Source organism: Artemia franciscana, unplaced genomic scaffold, assembly GCF_032884065.1.
Source record: "Artemia franciscana unplaced genomic scaffold, ASM3288406v1 PGA_scaffold_30, whole genome shotgun sequence".
Classification (NCBI taxonomy): Eukaryota; Metazoa; Arthropoda; class Branchiopoda; order Anostraca; family Artemiidae; genus Artemia; species Artemia franciscana.
Window position 1 is genome coordinate 1882511 of NW_027062662.1, and position 10489 is coordinate 1892999.

The window sequence follows — 10489 nt, forward strand, 5'->3', positions numbered from 1 at the left end:
AATTAGAACTTTAAAGCACAAGATCCTTCTAAATATCAAATTTCATTAAGATCGGGTCACCCTTTCGTAAGTTACAAATACCTCAATTTTCAAAATTACCCCCCCCCCCTTCAATTCCACCAAAGAGAGCAGACCCGGTTCGGTTATGTCAGTCACGTATCTTAGACAGGTTTCTATTCTTCCCATCCAGTTTCATCCTGATCTCACCGCTTTCAGTATTTTCTAAGATTTCCGGTCCCCCCCCCCCCAACTGCCCCCCCCCCAATTACGCTTGATCCGGTTGAGTTTTAAAATAAGAGATCTGAGTTACGAGGTCCTTCTAAACATGAAGTTTCATGAAGATCCGATCACTCCTTCGTAAGTTAAAAAAATGTCATTTTTTCTTATTTTTCAGAATTACCCCCCCCCCCAATAGAGCGGATCCGTTCCAATTATTTAAATCACGTACGTAAGACTTCTGAGTATTTTCCCCACCAAGTTTCATCCCGATCCCTCCAATCTAAGCGTTTTCCATGATTTTAGGTTCCCCCACCCCAAACTTCCCCCAATGTCACCAGATCTGGTCAGGATTTAAAACAATTGCTTTGAAACACGATATCCTTCTAAATATCAAGTTTCATTGAGATCCTATCACCTGATCGTAAGTTAAAAATACCTCATTTTTTCTAATTTTTCAGAATTAACCCCTCCCCCAACTACCCCAAAGAGAACGGATCCGTTCCATTTATGTCAATCATGTATCCAGGACTTGTGCTTATTTTTCCCACAAAGTTTCATCCTGGTCCCTCCACTCTAAGTGTTTTCCAAGTTTTAGGTTTCCCCCTCCCAACCCCCCCCCCCCCAATGTCACCAGATCCGGTCTAGCTTTAAAATAAGAGCTCTAAGACACGATATCCCTCTTAACATCAAATTTCATTGAGATCCGATCACCCATTTGTAAGTTAAAAATACCTCATTTTTCCTAATTTTTCAGAATTACCCCCTCCCCCAACTAACCCAAAGAGAGAGGATCCGTTCCGATTATGTCAATCATGTATCTGGGACTTGTGCTTATTTTTCCCATCAAGTTTCATCCCGATCCCTCCACTCTAAGTGTTTTCCAAGATTTTAGGTTTCCACCCTCCAACCCCCCCCCCCACCCCCACGTCATCAGATCCGGTCGGGATTTAAAATAAGAGCTCTGAGACACAATATCATTCCAAACATCAAATTTCATTAAGATCCCATCACCCGCTCATAAGTTAAAAATACTTCATTTTTTCTATTTTTTAAAAATTAACCGGCCCCCACTCCCCCCCCCAGATGGTCAAATTGGGAAAACGACTATTTCTAATTTAAGCTGGTCATGTCCCTGATACGTCTGCCAAATTTCATCGTCCTAGCTTACCTGGAAGTGCCTAAAGCAGCAAAACCAGGACCGACAGACCGACAGAATTGGTGATTGCTATATGTCACTTGGTTAATACCAAGTGCCATAAAAAACTGAAGCCCAAAGGAACTGAATGTTGTGGTTCCTTCATAATTTCTTCATAATTTTAGCCAGCAGGTAACTAAAACAAGTTTATTTCTTAAATTTTAAATATAAAACATATTTTACATAAAGGATCAATATAACCTAGGAACAATTCTTCACTGATTATTGAAAGTAAGAGGTACATTTGATCTGTACAAACGACTTGTCATTTTCAGTCCTTAAAATTACCACGTAGGCTGTAAATATGCTTTCAGCTTCAACCTCAGCACTCCTATAAGTTCTTAATCTCTGATATACTATTCTTCATTTATTATATATCATTTCATTTTTTATTTTTACATTTATTTTTTTTTCACTTTTTGCACATCCGTCAATTTAAAGTCTTAACAAAACTTACAGTAATAACTACTACATGACAATACCTAAACTGACACCATTTATGATGAATTAAATCGATTCTTTGTGTATTCTTGGCCATTCTAGTTTTGGTTTTACCCAGTTTTTATTTTCTATCTAAACAGATCATACAGTTCATTTTGTAACTTTAATTATTGATCTTGTGGTTTAGATGGCTAGGGTGATTGGCTGTTAAGCAAAAGGTTGGTGGTTCAAGGCCAACTGGAATCAATTTCTTTTAGTTTGTATTTCCGCTATCAATAAAACCATGATACCAATTATACTTACATAATTCCAATTTATAGTGTTTATCCTTTATGTAAATAAATTTGTCTTTTATATATACATTTGTAAATTGCTAAAAATTATTCTTTCCTCAATTTGTGGTTAGTTATTTACTAGATTCTTGGTTTGTTATCAAGAAGATTTATGGTATGTACTTTTCTAGTTTCATGGTTGGTTCTTTATTAAATTATATTGAACTACATCGATCCTTTATAAAAAATTATATTGATCCTTTATGTAATAAAAAAAAACTAGTTTTTTTAACTGAAAGTTAGGAGCGACATTCAAACTTAAAACGAACAGAAATTACTCCGTATATGAAACGGGTTGTCCCCTCTGCAATCCCTCAGACTTTACGCTAAAGTTTTTAATTGTTTTAAAAAGTAGAACTGTGGCAAAGAGTCAAACTTTAGAGTAAAGAGCGAGGAATTGCAAAGGAGACAACCTATTTCATATACGGAGTAATTTCTGTTCGTTTTAAGTTTGAATGTTGCTCCTTACTTTCAGGTAAAAAAAACATTTTTTTTATTTAATTTCTAAACGTTTTTGAGTTAATGCATGTTTGATTTTGGTGTCTACTATTATGCTGTCTAGCTGCATCTTCCAGATCCTCAGCAATTTTATCAATGGCCTCCACTCCACACCTCCTTAGTTCATGTTTTAATGCTTTCTCCACTTTCTTTACATTGCTTTTGTTTTCATATGATCTATCACTAAGATAATTCTTGTACAAAACCCTGCTTTTCTCTATTAGACATAAAGCTTTTTCACTAATATTCCTAGCTGCAGTCTTTTCTTCCCTAAGGCACTATGAGCAACTTTGCAAATTGTTTTTCTAAAATGATTCAACCATCTTCAACATTGTCAAATTTTGACCTCTTGAGTTTACTATTGAACTGTTCCTGAAAGGTTTCTCTCAAATTCTCACCCTGGAGTCTACCAACATCATAACTTTCTGGGAGGTAGTTACCCTTAAAAAATTTTAAGCTTTAAATTAGCCCTAGACACTACTAAATGGTGTTCTTTACTTTTAACATCTTGTATTGATCCTGCCAGTCTTTGGTTTACTATAACATAATCGATAAGGTTTGCTGTCTTACCAGCACTTGAATACCATGTCGACTTATTGGCCATTTTATGACCAAACACTGTATTGGTTATAACTAGATTGTTATACTTACAAAATTGCAAAAGTCTGTAGCCAATACTGTTTTTTTTCCTACACCAAATATACCTAGGCTAAGATACCATCTATCCCCATTTCTACCAGCCTGGGTGTTAAAATCTCCTAGTAAAAATAAGATATTTCTACCTGGGACCCATTCTAATTGCTCCTATAACTGTAAGTAAAATTCATCTGAGTCACTAGCGTCTCTGTCAATTGGTTCAGCAGGGGCATATACTACTATAACTGATGCCCTGAACTTTTTAGTCATAAGATGAGAAATTAGTATTCTATTATTGATAAATCCCTAGCCTAAACAAGACTTAGCAGCTTCCATATTCATCATTATCCCACCCTTCCTTTCAGAGTAAACAAATTCTAGATCACCTAATTCCACACTTCCTACCCCAGGGATATGAGTTTTAGAAACTCATAATAAGTCCAGTTCAAATTGTCTGAATTCGTCAGTCAAGATACAAAAGTCGTTTTTTAATGTTGCAATATTCCAAGTTTCAATTTTCATGTTCTTCAAATCATTAAAATTATTTTAGCCTCAAGAAAAGTAATAATCCTGGATACCATTGCAGAACAGTGATCAACATATCTTCTCAAGTCAACATCAAAGTGCTTAAGCCAGCTTAGAACCAGACAACATGAAGTCCCTGGGACCTCCAGTATGAATGGAGGCTTTGTTCAATATTGGGCCCATCTTGGTCACAACATGGTTTTTGGTACCTGATGATGCTCTTCAATCAAAAAGAGTCAAAATTCTATACAGACAATCCCTAGCCTATTATTTCCAATTTATTATATACTAATGCCTACAAATATGCTACTACAGGGAGGCAACCCATAGTAGATAAATTAGCGAGGAAGAGATTTTTCAGCCCAAAAATGCCCACCAAAAACAGACCAAGCCCAAAAGACCTTACCTTAGACCTTAGATCCTCCAGAGCCAGGGGTGGCTCATAGGGCGTCTACGAAACCTCGCCAGACATCTCGGAGCTGAGCTGCAGCCGTGACGTCCTCCCACTGTGGTTGAAGAGACAACTCCGCATTTCTCAAGTCTTGGTCGTACTGTCGTCGTAAGGTTAGTCTTGGTCGACCTCTTTTTCGCCTCCCCTCGGGACGCCAATCATATACTGTATTCGGGAGTCGATCCTCTGGCATACGGAGGACGTGGCCAAGGTATGTCCATCTCCTAGGTTTCAGAAGGTCAGTAACAAATGGCTGACCCGTTCGTCGGCGAACTTCTATGTTGGTGACCTTTTCCTGCCATGATATGTTCAGGATTCTCCTAAGGCACATGTTTCCAAAGGCTAGGACACGTTTCTCTAGCTGGGTGTTTAGTTTCCAGCATTCACTAGCATAGAGGAGGATGGACATCACATTGCTATTCAGGAGGCGGAGCTTCAAGCGCATAGAGTATTTACTACTGTGCCAGACTGGTTTCAACTTGCTAAAAGCTGATGTCGCTTGACCAATTTTCCTCTTGATTTTGTTGGCTATTTCACCATCGTATTCGATCCAACTCCCGAGATATTTAAATTCCTTGACCTGCTCAATAGTTTTATTTTTGCATTTTAATATGAGTGGGGAGTCAGATGTGGCCATACTCTTTGTTTTACTGACATTTACTGCAAGTCCCATTTTCTCGGCCTTTTCGTCTATGGCGTCGAGTAGCAGCTGTAGTCGCAGTTTCGCTTCTTCAAGAAGAACAACGTCATCTGCGAAGTCCAGATCAGAGATCTGTTGGCTGCTAATCTTCACTCCAATGCCTGAAGACTGCCGTAGAATATAGTCCATTACAATGACAAACAGAAACAGGGATAGGACACATCCTTGTTTGACACCAGACATTATCTTGAAGAAACGCGTGTCCCCATTTTCTGTGCATACACAGCATTCACTATCCTCATATAGTGCGATTATCATTTTGACTAGTTTATCAGGTACTTCGTAATATTTCAAAATCTTCCATAAAGTGTCTCGGTCAACAGAATCGAACGCCTTTTCAAAATCAATGAAGAGCAGGTACAGCTTTTTGTTCTATTCTCTGGACTCTTCCACCATCAGTCTAAGAATGAAAATAAGATCAGAGCAAGACCTACCAGGTCGGAACCCATGTTGCTCTTCCCTGAGATGTGAGTCTAGGGCTGCTCTTAGGCGTTGTAGTATTACTGAGGCTAGTATTTTACTAGGCACAGACATCAAATTGATGCCCCTCCAATTGTCACAAATTTGTGCATCGCCTTTCTTGAAGAGTTTGACCAGTATACCTCTGGTCCAATCTTTTGGGACTTTTTCGTTGTTCCAGATGGCCACTAGAAGAGCAGTCCATACGAATATGCAGGCTCGAAGGGACGCTTTCAGCATCTCTGCCGTGATCCCATCGACTCCAGGTGCACATCCAAAAGAATTATCCATTAATCAGAATCCCATACAAATGCTGTGTTGTTTACTAGGCTATTATATCCTTGAGGGCCACTGCTCCCCAAGTGGAAATAAAGTTGACTGCAAGGTCCCCAGTCTCGCAGGTACCCCAAAAGGGTTGAGACGGCCCATTACAGAGGTCATTGTCCATAAATCTGGATCTTATGCCCTGCTACAGTTGTCCTTCTATAGAGGATCCCCTCATGATGGTTTTGTGCATCATCAATTCACCATGTAATTTAATCCATTACTAGGATAAGGCTTGTAACTCATGGGACACATGGGCACACTGCTGGGCCCTGTAGAGTGTACATTTGAGGGGCTTTCTTCCTCCTCCAACTGTATTTATGGCCCCTGGCAAGGGTGCCCTAGTGTCTATCATGGACCTACAGGGAAAAGGTCCCCAATTGGTCTGTGTCTCCATTGGTCTGTGTCTCCATTGGAGGTACCCTACATATCTGTAAGTTGTTCCCCATCACTACCTGGGGACACACTGAGTGGCCTGGAAAGGCCCCTAAAGAGTAGTAGACTCATTAAGCTTCTTCTTGTTTTTAACCTTACAATAGTTAATTACATCTCTTTATGCCACAGATTAAAAGAAAACTTTCAAAAGAATCTTATTTTCTTTTAAGTTTAAAAAGTATCATATAAAAATTTTCAGAGCACAGATTACAATATATTTTGCATATTTTATAATAGTATATATTTTGATTGTTTTTCTACTTTTCATATTTTGTTTCACTATTTCAGACAACAAATAGTTTTTTTTGTTTTTTTTAGAGATATATATGATACATTTTAATTTAAAAGAAATGAGATTCTTTTGACAGTTTTTTCTTTTTTTCGAATCTATGGCATAAAGAAATGTAATTAACTATTGTAAGGATAAAAAAATACTTTTCAAAGACTTAAAAACTTAAAAATTTCCAGAGCACAGATACAAGATACTTTGCTTATTTTACAATAGCACATATTTTGATCATTTTTCTACTTTTCATATTTTGTTTCACTATTTCAGACAATAAAAAGAGTACTGCTAAAGTAAAGATCACTCTAGTAGTGTCTAGGGTTAATTTAAAGCTGAAATTTTGGAAGGGTATCTACCTCCCAGAAAGTTATGATGTTGATAGACTCTAGGATGAGAATTTGAGAGAAACTTTCTAGGAACAGTTGAATAGGAAACTCAAGAGTTCAAGATTTGACAATGTGGAAGATGGTTGGAATAATTTTAGAAAAACAATTTGCAAAGTTGCTCATGGTGTCTTAGGGAAGAAACTTAAGACTGCAGCTAGGAATATTAGTGAAAAAGCTTTATGTTTTAATAGAGAGAAGAAGGGTTTTGTACATAAATTATCTGAGTGATAGATCATATGAAAACAAAAGCAATGTAAAGAAAGTGGAGAAAGCATTAAAACATAAACTAAGGAGGTGTGAAGTGGAGCCTGTGGATAAAATTGCTGAGGATCTGGAAGATATAGCTAGACAGCAAAATAGTAAAATTTTGTACTGGCATGTTAATAAATTGAGAGAGTAGTCAATCTGGACTTGTCCTAGTTATATATAGGAACAGGACCGCAGCTAGTAATAAGGAAAGAGTTAAAGAAAGATGGGCAGAACATTTTGAGAATGTGCTAAACCAAGATACAGTTGCAGGAACAGATATTTGTCCAAGGGAGCATAGCTTCCACCAGCCAGATGTATTAAATCATCCTAGTTAGCAACAGAATCTGGAAAAGTTTTACACAGAAATGGGAAAGACATCTCTGACCCCTTCACCATAGCACTGGAACCCAAGAGAGAGACCCTTAAACATGATACACTACCCAATTTCTGAACCTGAGGTGGATTAAGCAACTCCTTGTATGGATGAAATCCTATGCACTGCATGTCATAGCAATCTCTCCTCTAATAATCCTCCCTATTTAATGCCACCAACAGCCCATAGCCTAGATGCCTAATAAATAAATAAATAAATAATAATAAATAAATATATTGGAAAAACCCGTCACAATTGAACAAAAGACGGATAAAAAACAAAAGAGAAGAAAACGCACATACAAAACACAACGAAACTTCTTGAAATGAAAATAATCACGAAGGAACTATAATACAACTATGTAAGAATGGCGGTCCACTGGTGGTTACTCGCTTCTACTCTATCACGGTACTTTTCAAGACACGCTTCCACCGCAGTAAATGGGTCAGGTACTGAATACCGCCTCGTTAGGTAAGAATTACTTGTTCTTAATGGCATCTCAAGTAGGAACTTGAGGTACCTGAAGAATATTCTTCTTATAGTTACTTTATTCGAATTTGTAAGTAACTTCCAGAACGGCGAAACGTAAAGAACATGGGGTAAGGCAACAGCAACAAATATTTGTGCACGCAGCGACCTATTTAGATTACGCTTGGAGGAAACCGAAGCTCCATAAGCTGACCTGATCTTCTTCTCGATGTGCTTTACAAGCAGTGCTCGTGTATGCTGAAGAGTTTCACCGATCGGCAGACCCAGGTATACAATTGACTTAGAGGGCATGACCACCTGTGACCCTAGTTGGATTTCGGGTTGAGAGGCATTCCAGTTAAATAACAGTACTTCACATTTTGTCACATTAAAACTCAACCCAATTTCATCATACTCCATCTCCAAAATTTTAAAGTTTGATTCCAAAGAAGACAAAATTCTTGAAAAGTTTAGAAGGTCATCTGCAAACCCAACTAGGGACACGTCAATGCCTTTAAAAATACAGCAAGGGGCCACTTTTGACTGGGCCGTCGATATGCTGTTGTTGAACAGATCAGGTGATGATACGGCTCCCTGTTTTATACCTTTCTTCACCACAGCAAACCTACGACTTAATTTACCTGACAGTTTAATACGGACCTTGAGCCTACTATACATGTCATTCAAGGGTTTGACAATAGCACGGTCAACTCCGGACTTTCTCAGCTCAACCATATTCTGAGAATGGATACCCGAATCAAAAGCCCGCTGTACATCATATTCACCTATAGCTAGGCAAGTTCTGCAAGTGATGCAGAAGACTTTTTTAAGCCTTTATACCAAAAGAGGGTTGCTACATTTTCAGAGGCTCAAAGTTTTCCAGCTTGGTAGCTTGTCTGGTAAAATTCTAGTTAATTGACTTTGGTAAAGTTGGTGTAAACAGTATTACTGGCTTTCATATAAAGTGAATATACCACTTGATGCCTTTTTTATGCTGTTTACAAATATAATAATTGCTTCTACTGTGAATTCAGATTTAAGCACTTTTTGACCTCTTAAAAATGACCTATATATGGGGTCATTACAAACCTGTAATAGTTTAGAAACAAATTTGGGCTATATATTTGCACATCAGGGGGGGGGGGGTAAAGCATAGCATATATTATATACATAAACTAACCATTGCTGTTTTTTATGTGTTTGTGCTGTTGCACTGGTGATTTCTCTTCTCATTAAAATTTGATGTGTGCACACATTAAAAAAAAAATAAATAAATAAATAAATATAGCCCAAATTTGTTTCTAAGCTATTACAGATTTATAATGACCCCATATATAGGTCATTTTTAAGAGGTCAAGAGTTCAAAAAGTGCTTAAATCTGAATTTGTGGTAGAAGCAATTATTATATTAGTAAAGAGCATAAAAAAAGGTATCAAGTGGTATATTCACTTTATATGAAAGCCAGTAATACTGTTTGCACCAATTTTACCTTGACTTCTTGCTATCTCAGAAAGGGTTTAGGCTAGGTTAGGAAAGTGAAACTTTCAGGGATGATTCTACAAACTAAAGTATGTCCCGGGAAGGTATTTTGAAGCAAATACCTCTACTCCTTCTCCCTCTAGAGGGCCCTAACCTATGATGACCTTTAAAAATATGTGTGTTATAAAAGTGAAACCTTACAAAATCAATCTTCTGCTTTGCTCAATTCCTTTATCTTCCTCAATTCCTGCTTTTTCAATTCCTTTTTGCTCAATAACTTTGTTCAATTCCATTTTATAAGGTTTTAAAGACATGCAAATAGGCTACATTTCCTAAATTAAAAGAAAAAACATTTATATGGCTCAAAATTCTACTCAAATAGGCTAATGGGAACTGCATTTTCAGAGCTAAAGGCAGAGAAAAAGCAATTAGTAACTGAAAATTAAGGTAAAATGTTGTTTTGTCAAAATTTCAATAGGTATAGACCTGCCCTGTAGGCAAATTTTAGGGCTCTCTAGAGGGAGGAGTGTGGGTGGGTACTTCAAAATACCTTCCCGGGACATACTTTAGCCTGTAGACCCATCCCTGAAAGTTTCATTTTCCTAAACTAAACCCTTTCCAAGGTACCAAGAAGTCAATTAACTAGAATTTTACCAGCTTGTATAGTATTTGACCATGGTCTGGACTAGCCTATTATCTATCAGAAAATCTATCAAATCTATTTTGTACTTTTTTTTATAAAAATAGTTAAGTATAATTACTGACAGTTAAATCTAGCAGTTAACAGTGATAATTAACGTTAGTTAACACAACTAACAGTAACATTTAAGTCATTAGACTCTTATGAATATTATTTTGATGATAAATAGGCCTAATGAAATTACTAGATTTTGAATTCAACGTACGTTGAGTATGAATATTCCTTTTGAATAGGAAATATCTTGAAAGGAGTAAAATATGTCTCATTTTCTGATTTCAAATCTTGATGCGGAATTTTCGAAATGCTCAAATCCTTTTGTAAAATAAATGGATG

The 10489-nt window shown here is 37.1% G+C and overlaps 1 protein-coding gene across 1 annotated transcript in view; it reads right to left on the bottom strand.

The window, feature by feature from the left end:
- LOC136041609 (ATP synthase mitochondrial F1 complex assembly factor 2-like) overlaps nucleotides 1-10455 on the bottom strand; it is a 41792-nt gene extending 31337 nt beyond the window's left edge. The window contains exon 1 of the mRNA XM_065726318.1: nucleotides 10362-10455. Coding sequence (XP_065582390.1) covers nucleotides 10362-10422 — 61 coding nt within the window. The 5' untranslated portion in view covers nucleotides 10423-10455. The remainder of the gene's footprint in view (nucleotides 1-10361) is intronic.
- Nucleotides 10456-10489: the final 34 nt, after the last annotated feature.